Below are 9952 nucleotides of genomic sequence, written 5' to 3' on the forward strand. Positions count from 1 at the left end.
AGAACAGAGATGAGTCCTTTGTCTGAAGCAATCAGAAGGTCATTTGTAATTTTAACTAGAGCTGTCTCAGTGCTATGATGCACTCTAAATCCTGACTGAAATTCCTCAAATAAATTATTATCCTGGAGAAAATCACACAGCTGGTCTGCGACTACTTTCTCAAGGATCTTTGACATAAAGGGAAGATTAGATATTGGTCTATAGTTGGCTAACACCTCTGGATCCAGGGTGGGCTTTTTTAGGACAGGTTTAATTACAGCTACCTTAAAAGACTGTGGTACATAGCCTGTTAATAAGGATATATTGATCATATCTAATATATGAGTGTTAACTAAAGGAAAGACCTCCTTAAGTAGCCTAGTTGGGATGGGGTCTAAGAGACACGTTGATGATTTAGATGAAGAAATCACTGCGGTCAATTCTTGAAGAGAAATTGGGGAGAAGCAATCTAAATATATATTAGGTTCTACAGCTGTGTTTGAGGTTAGATAGGTAGGCCTACCATCTGAGGGCAGGAGGTCATGAATTTTGCCTCTAATAGTTAGAATTTTGTCATTAAAAAAGCTCATAAAATCATTACTGCTGAGGGCTAAAGGAATACAAGGCTCAATAGAGCTTTGACTCTCAGTCAGCCTGGCTACAGTGCTGAAAAGAAACCTGGGGTTGTTCTTGTTTTCTTCTATTAATGCTGAGTAATAGTTTGCTCTGGCATTGCGGAGGCCCCTCTTATAAGTTTTGAGACTGTCTGTCCAGATTAAACGAGATTCTTCCAGTTTGGTTAATCGCCAATTCCTTTCAAATTTTCGCGATATTTGTTTTAACCTACGGGTTTGAGAGTTATACCAAGGAGCAAACTTTCTTTGCTTTGTTAACTTCTTTTTAAGAGGAGCTACAGAGTCGAGCGTTGTTCGCAGCGAGCCTTCGGCGCTATCAACAAAATGATCAATTTGGGAGAGGTTAAAGTCGGCACGGGAAACCTCTGTTACTGAAGGTATTGGTATTGAATTTAACGACGAAGTAATCTTTTCCTTAAATTTTGCGACAGCACTATCTGATAAACATCTAGTATAGTAACTTGCTGAGTGGCATGTAATCGAGTAAAAAGAAATCAAAAGTAATCAGATAATGATCTGATAGCAAGGGATTCTGTGGAAAGACTTTTAGGTTATCAATTTCAATTCCATACGTCAGAACTAGATCGAGGGCATGGTTAAAACAATGAGTGGGTTCATGTACACCCTGACTGAAGCCAATGGAGTCTATTAATGAGATAAACGCGGTAGCCAGGGAGTCATTATCAACGTCGACATGAATGTTAAAATCGCCTACAATAATAACTTTATCTGATTTAAGAACTAAACTGGATAAAAACTCTGAGAATTCAGATACAAATTCAGAATATGGGCCAGGAGCACGGTACACTATAACAAATAAAAGTGGCTGCGAGGTTTTCCAGGTCGGATGTAAAAGACTAAGAATGAGGCTTTCAAATGAATTATAATCTAGTTTAGGTTTAGGGCTGATTAACAGACTAGAGTTAAAAATGGCTGCAACTCCCCCTCCTCGGCCGCTGCCTCGAGGTTATGACCTAAGGTGTATTTTAATAAACCTGTCTTAGGTTTAATTTATTCTTTCAAGCTTTATTCCTTCTCATCTTATCTGAGTTCTGTTGTATGTTTGTGCTCCATAGATTTAATTGCAAACTACAACTGTTTAGTAAGTTATAGATGCGTTGCTGCTAACGACAGCTTGAAGTGGCGATGAGATCTTAAGGTTTTTTTGGAAGGTCTTAAAAAAGTCTTAAAAGGTATTGAAATTAACCTCAGGATTCCTGCATATACCCTGTACATTAATATACTCCCTCGCACCTATTAATTGTGCACACTTTAAAATAGAACATAAAAAAACCTGAATGGAAATGACAGGAATATGATGTAACTCATTAAAAATAACTAAAAGCTGTAGAAATGAATGATGACAATGAGTGTTGTTGTTCTGTTTTATTTAAAGCAGTGTTGATACTGCCACCTGCTGTTCCACCCCTCCACTCAAACAGAAAGACTAGAACAAAACAAAGATGAATAATGAGGAGATAAAATATGAAAATACATCACAGTAACACATCTTATTTCTTCTGTGGTTTCAGATAAAAGCAGGAAAGATGACAGCATGAAGACCAAACCAGACATCTATGGTAAGACCCCTCCACTGCAGTCTGACCGTATTTTATATGGTATATTTCTGTAAGAGCCAATGAGAAACCAGCGTTTATCTTCCTTTTTTTCCCAAGCTGTGTCCAAGCCTGGTGAGGGTGAGGGGTTTGTGGACAGCCACACCCCCTGTTCTGAAGACTACGCCCAGTTCTGTGAACACGGCCAATGTGAGATGAGACACAACCTGCCCACCTGCAGGTAACACCCGACTGTCTGTCTTCAACCAATCAGAGTGCTCCGCAGAGACAAGGAAGTTGGGGCTGTTAAAGAGTTAAAACTTAATTTTAGGCCACTCTTCCATTTTAGCGCAATTCACAGTCAGGAGCAAGTATTCAGCTCCTGTACATGAAGGTCCAGTGTGCAGGATTTAGTGGTATCTAACTGTGAGGTTGCAGAACTGAAACTTCTCCTGTGTGCCAAACCTGTAGGGAGAACTATAGTGGCTGACATGAAAATGTGAATGGCCCTATTTAGAACCAGTGTTTGGTTTGTCCATTCTGGTCTACTGTACAACAACATGGTGGACTCCCTGGAAGAAAACCCTGCTCTATATGTAGATATAAACGGCTCATTCTAATAAATCTTAGTTTCAGATGATCATAAACAAAGCAAACATAGTTATGAATAATATATAAGATTTCTGCCAATAAATGACTCTTAATCCTACACACTGGATCTTTAAATTAAAGTACTAATCCCATATTGTGAAAATAATCTATTACAAGTCTAAGTCCTGCATTAAAAAATGTTACTTAATTAAAAGTTTGCAAGTATAACAAGGAAAATGTACTTATGGTATTAAAAGTAGGGCCACACTATGAGAAACTATGTACCAGACTGAGACTTTTTATATGACCTTCTGGCATATATTTTATATTATTATATATTATTTATATTATTTTATATTATCTTTTTTTATGTCATACTATACAATGACTTTTTCATATTTGTTATGGCATACTATACTATTACTTTAAATAAATGTACTTTTTTAATGACTGTATGCATTCCTTTGTTATATTTTTTAGTGTATGCTGTAATGTGATTTTTTTAAATTGACCTTTTTTAATGACATTATGCATTCCTTAATGATATTTTAGAGCATACTATACTATGACTTGTGCATCACTTTTTTATGGCTTACTAACAATCCAGACAAATTCATGCCAATGTTTTTGTGTGTGTCAGATGTGAGGCAGCTTATGGTGGTCCTCAGTGTGATCAGCTTCTGGACTTCAACATCCTGTATGTGGTGCCCAGTGGTCAGAAGCTGCACTACATCCTCATTGCTGCTATCATTGGAGCTGTTCAGATCGCTGTCATCGTAGCTGTGGTCATGTGCTTCACCAGGTACTCTCATCACTACTGTTCATACCACAAACACCACCACTGCTACCATCAAAGGAAGTAGCTGTAGTGTCACAAGTTGTAGCAGAATTTACAAACATTACAGGAAACAATTATTAAACTTACCTGAAAATCCTGTTTAAATGAATATATGACTTCATTTTATCTGCACACATGGAAAAAAAACCCCAATATGTGTTAAAAGTAGTAGTAGTAGTGATAGTGCAGTTTACAGTGAGAGGGAAATACACCCCATTACACAACATTCTTCTTGTATTTGGCAACATTTGAGGTATTGTTGTAAACTCTAATGTAAATCTAGTTAACTAAACCTTCATAGTTTAACACTGAAGGCAGATCTGGTTAAAACATGTGATGATTTTGGTTAGTTAAGGGCACCATTATGCTCAGTGTTAGATACGCAGACAGATGGAGCCATTCTGTCCGTACTCTGTTTCACAAGCTGTGGTGACGGTAGGTGAAAAAACTTGTTTGTGAAAGGGAGGTGAATAGATGCCAGGTCCACTGCAGTGTCTGACAAGAACAACGACTGGATGTCTTTTAAGTGTCTTTATTCAGTCCACACACTCTCTTTTATACTTGAATTTTGTGTGGTTTCTGAAATGAATAAAACAAAGCAAATTAATAAATGCTGTACATAAGTGACATTCAAACAACATAAGCATCAAATACTAAATTAGGTAAATAGCATTCAAACCCAATTTATTTATTTATTTATTTGATTAGGACAATGCACATTAATCAGCATATCAGCAAAAAGCATCAATATAAATATGCTGGAGTTAGCACAGTTGCTAAATTTCATCCGTTATCCTAAGGCAGGTATCATAAAAAACATACAGATAATACACCATGACAAATGGATAAGACATGTAGAAATCTTACACAAAAAATAAGTCCCGATTCACATAAAGGTTAAAAGTCCATACACAAAATAGAAAAGACGAGGAGGTTACCTATGAGAGCAGGTCTGGCTTATTTTCAACCACTGTTTAAGGGTCTTTTTAAAGGTGGTGTAATTGTCCCCGTTTCTAACATGAGCTGGCATTGTGTTCCAAGACTGTGTTCCTCTGATGGACACCACCATTCGGCCAAGTATAGTCCTGCGCCATTGTACATCACAGTCCCCTCTCGTCAGTGCTCTGGCGTTTACTCTGGAAGATTTTTTCTTTATGAAGTCCTGTAATAGTGGAGGAGCTAGTCCATTCAAAACCTTAAAGATGAGACAGACATCCAAAAACAACTGGTAGCTATCAAAGTCCAAGATTTTGTACTTATTAATAATTTTACAATAATGGTAATGTATAGGTTTTTTGTCAAGAGTTTTCAGTGTTCTCTTGAAGAGAGACTTGATTGGTTTTAGAGTACTCTCTGATGTATGTGACCATGTTGTATAACAGTAGGAAATGTGAGTAAATATCATTGCATGCATATAGATCTTCGCTGACTCCATAGTCAGGAAAGGTCTTATATGTTTGAAATTTGATAAGTTAAATTTAATTGTATTTGTGACTTTTTAACATGTTGCCTAAAATTAAGATTAGAATCAAAGATTACCCCGAGGTACTTAAAGTGTTCAACCACATCAAGTCTCTCTCCACCCACCATGACTGATGGTTGCTGTCCCTCTGTTGGCTGTTGGGAGAAAAACATACAGACTGTTTGTTTTGTGTTTTTTTTTGTATTCAAATGTAGACAACAGTTTTGGAGCCAGTGGGACACTGGCACCATGGCTCCTGACAGTATTGCAGCAGCTTCTTGGATTGAGTTGGCATGACCCCCGTTAAAGGGTTTTTTTGGGGGAGTTTTTCCTTATCCGCTGTGAGGGTCCAAAGGACAGAGGGATGTTGTATGCTGTAAAGCCCTGTGAGGCAAATTGCAATTTGTGATATTGGGCTTTATAAATAAAATTGATTGATTTATTGATTGATGACAGTATAATACAGTGTCGTCGGCATATAGTTGCATTTTTATATTTCTACAGACATTTGGTAAGTTATTGACATATAGGCTGAATAAAACAGGACCCAGTATTGAGCCCTGTGGTACTCCGGCAGAACAAGTGAGGTATGAAGACAGCAAATCACCAATTTGAACTGCCTGTTTTCTGTCCGACAGGTATGATTTCATCCAGCAGAGGGCGCTATTTGAGAAGTTGAAATGAGTTAATTTAGCAATAAGCACATCATGATTAATTGTGTCAAAAGCACGCTTTAAATCAAGAAATACAGCAGCTACAAAGCCGCCCTGATCCAACAAGCTCTTTAAGTTTTCTAGGAAATCACAGGCGAACAGGTCAATCAGCTAAATCCAAACTGCATTGGATGAAGAGTGGCGTGGCCATTATTTAAGTGTTCTGTCAGTTTTGTGGTAACCCATTTATCTGCTACTTTGGAAATTCTAGGTAAAATCACTTATTGGTTGATAGTTCTCAGATTTTGTCTTGTCCCCAGCCTTAAAGACTGGGGTGACCCTAGCAATCTTCCATGTTGATGTTCCCTGTTTTATGGATAGATTTACAAGATGTGCAGTTGGGTCAGCAAGAGCCTCTTTATGGGTCTTTAAAAAGTCACTAGTAAGACCAAATGTATCTCTGGCCTTTGAGCTTTTTAGGGATGAAATTATTTTTGTTACATCAGGGACAGATATTTCTTCTATACTAAATATTGGTTTACTTGCATCAACAGGATTGTGAGGAATATGTGAGCATTTAAAGTGCTTTGTGAGTTCCTCAACTGAGCTAATGAAAAATCTATTGAGATAATTCACAATAATGTCTAGATTGTCAGTTAGCTCATCATTTACCTGGAGCTGTAGATCACTAAGATAGTTAGATTTGTCCCGTCTCAATAACTTATTTAGATTGTTCCATATTAGCTTTCCATTACCATTAGCCCCTTTAATGGTCTCAATATAGAACTCTGCTTTCGCTTTACGGGTCATCCTTAAGACTTTGTTTCGTAGTGATGTAAAAATTTATCACTTGTAGTTCTTGTTTTTAAAGATTGCTTTAGAATGTTATCTCTATTTTTCGTTAATTTTATAATTTCATTGTTCAACCAGGGCAGATTATTTCTATGTTGCTTGGATTTACCTTTTTTTTGTAAAATGCATTATAATGTCATTGACTTTTTTAAATAAAATTATCTGAGCTAACCTCAGTGTCATTATTTTCCAGAATATTAGACCAATCTACATTTTGGATTTCCTAATTCAGGAATTGTTGCTGGCTTTTGGGTATGAAATAGTATTGGTGACCTCTGATGGATGCCATTAAGTGCTTCCTCTTAATTTTCCTTGAGCACAGGATAAAATTGTGATCTGACAGGCCAGATAATAGATTAAAAGTCTTAGAAATTCTTTCAGGTTTATTAGTAAATATTAGATCAATTGTTGTATTTGACGTATTTGTTATTCTTGCTGGTCCTTTTATAATTTGTGTCAAATTGTACTTATCCGTAAGCTGTTTAATTTTTTTCCTATCTGACTTAATGTCCCAGTTGATATTAAAGTCACCTAGTAGGATGATTTCCTTTTTAGAGTTGCAATGATTTAAAATTGTCTCAAGATGATCATAAAATACATCCTTTGCTGAGGGAGGTCGATACATGCAAATCACAGTAAAAGACATTGCAGAGCAAAGTGATATATTTAGACCAATACACTCGACATTAGCTTCTTATTATGTGCAACTAACAGTAAACAAATACGATATAGCTCCTTCTAGTGGTGCAGCGGGTGCACTGCAATTTGACCTACTTATGGTCTCTCGCCCGTTAATCAACAGCACTGGTGCGCATGTTAACTTGCATCGCTAATTCAACAAAGGTTATACATCAACAACATAAACTGCACGGTTAAAGCCACCTGCGGTCGCTACACCTGTTAACTGAGATGGATAAGAAACAGAAATTAATCTACATATACACAAACTCATACATGAGGATTACGCCTCATCAACTTCATCCATCAGTACATATGAGATGGGATTTACTCACTTTTAGATGCACGCACACAGTCAAACAAGCACAGGAATCCAACCTTGGAGAGGAAACGCGATGTCGCACACCAGGGATGGGGTTTTAGTTAATTGTTACTGAGCACCTGCAGCTCAATGTTGTTGACGTGTACTTCCTTTTTTTGTCCTGCAGGAGGTGCACCAAGACAAAGCGTGGACGGCGACAGAAGCAGCACCTTGGTCACTTCCCATCAGGAACGTCCTCTAGGATGATGTAGCTGCTCTTCTTCTGTTTTTGTTCTCTCTCTCATGTTTTTACAAAATACAAGTTTAAATTTTTCGTACCACACAGACTGACTACGTTTTTGATATCTCAACTTTTTGGTGCCTCTTTTTTTCCCTTTTTTAAAAATTATTTTTTTGAATTTCTGAAAGGGGCCTTATTTTGAAGATTTTCCTCCATGTTTGATTATTATTATTTTTTTATTTTTTTTGTCTGCATATGATTTTATGTTTCCCATCAGGCGGAGCGAAAACGTTTGTGTTTGTCGTGACGCTGCCGTCCTCTCAGACTCTGAAACACTGTGGATCCTCCGGCAGGAAACTCGAACCTTATTTTTCTGATTGTATCTTCACTTTGGACCATCCACATACAAGCTGGGAAAAACACAGATTGTCCCTTTTTCTTTAAGCCCTGTGGGACGCAGGCTGATTATGTATTTTTGTTTGTCTTTAGATTTAGTCAGGATCATGGAAGTAAAAGCTATTTAATACCCAATTCTGAAAAATTTAACAACATCCTGAAAACTTAATGATGACATTTAAATATGACATCTAGCTGAATGTTCGGGGTTTAGATTTCCTTCTTTTTCTCAAGCTCTACAATTTCAAAAACTCAGATTTCAAGTTTTTTTTTTTTTTAGTTCAGTTAAGTTCAGTTAAAAAAATAAAATAAAATCTGCTGCTGAAATTTGATTGGTCAAACACACATAGTCTCTCTGGGTTTTTAGCCAGGAATATAGATTCTGGAAATTTGTCTGGGATTTTCAAAATAAAATGTTATAAATTACAAATTAAGTGATATTTAAATGTCAACATTAAGTATTTACCAATGATTCAATATCAGAATGAGGTATTCAGTTGCTGAGTTGCTTGCTGAGATTGAAATTACAGTTGTGATCATTTTTTTCTTCCATAGCTGGAGTATGCCATCAATATGAAAAATAAAACAATAGATTTGTTTGCTTTTCTTCGTTTTCTCATAGTGGGAACAACTTTTCTTTTTCTGTTTACTTTGTGTAATGAAAGCCTTAATACTCCAGGGGGCGATGTGTACCAGGACTACAGGATTATCAGGGACCACTGTAGCCCTCCTGGGTATTGTTGCTGAAGATGAATCTGATGGCTTGTATTCTGTTTTGCTGCATCACACAGGGTCAAAAGTCATTTTTCATGCCACCCAGATAAACTTTATTTTACTTTTTTTGTATCTGTAATGATGAGACGCACCTAAAAACCAAAATGCTGTTTTTTCTACTGCTTAAAAACTGATAAAAAGTACCAGCTGACATGTACAGGTTGTTTTAATTATTTTCTTGCTTCATTTTCAAATGGCGCCATTCAGGAATGGAATCCAGTGGTTTTTATTGTGTGTTTTGACAAGCTGATGATAATTTAAAATACTTTTTCTTATGGTCAAGTTTTTTTTCTGTTTTTTTATATATATAATTTGTGATGATGGTACGAAGTGTTCGTGTTGGTCATTTTATTGTGGTAGAAGGAGTAGACTCAATAAGCTGCGAGGTTCCCTGAAGTATTGCTGCACTGGGATCAGATTTAATTGAAGCTGAGGTCTCGGTCCTGTGACGCCTGAGGGAATCCAGGCTGATTTTGCTGTAGATGTTGCGTAATGCATGAACCAGTTGAAGTTGTTGTTTAGAGCTGTTCTGTAGTTGAACTAGAATTAAATTATGATGTTGGAAACCACAATCCATTGTCATCGCTTTGATCCGTTCACTCACCATCTTTCCTCTTGCACTGACACCAGGTCGGATTGGACAGAGCTTTAATAGAGTCTAAATTGATGTGTGTGATTAGTCGATTAAACGTTGCTGCCTACGGCACCAGAAACACTAATCGGTTAATCGTGTTATTAAAATTATTATTTTGTGCACCTGTGTTCACTCAATGAAAATGCCACTGTAATGATTAGGCACATCTTTAAATGATTTATTCTTCTAAAAAATATTGTTCACAATCGACAAATTAACTATTTTCAAAATATGTCAAGATTCAGAAGCTGGCTTACAATTACAATTGATTCATTTTAAATTATTTTAAATTTATTCTGTTACTGAGAATTGTCATACTGCTGGGAAATACAGAAAAAATGTGATGTAATAAATAATTGTTG

General features: G+C 36.6%; 1 protein-coding gene across 1 annotated transcript in view; it reads left to right on the forward strand.

Moving 5' to 3' along the window:
- Positions 1–9528, forward strand: part of LOC117264591 (tomoregulin-1-like) — a 44639-nt gene extending 35111 nt beyond the window's left edge. Inside the window, exons 7-10 of the mRNA XM_078162999.1 lie at positions 2147–2194; positions 2291–2411; positions 3402–3563; positions 7733–9528. Coding sequence (XP_078019125.1) covers positions 2147–2194; positions 2291–2411; positions 3402–3563; positions 7733–7817 — 416 coding nt within the window. The 3' untranslated portion in view covers positions 7818–9528. The remainder of the gene's footprint in view (positions 1–2146; positions 2195–2290; positions 2412–3401; positions 3564–7732) is intronic.
- The last annotated feature ends 424 nt before the right edge of the window (positions 9529–9952 follow it).

The sequence above is a fragment of the Epinephelus lanceolatus genome, chromosome 20 (assembly GCF_041903045.1).
Source record: "Epinephelus lanceolatus isolate andai-2023 chromosome 20, ASM4190304v1, whole genome shotgun sequence".
NCBI classification, from domain to species: Eukaryota; Metazoa; Chordata; class Actinopteri; order Perciformes; family Serranidae; genus Epinephelus; species Epinephelus lanceolatus.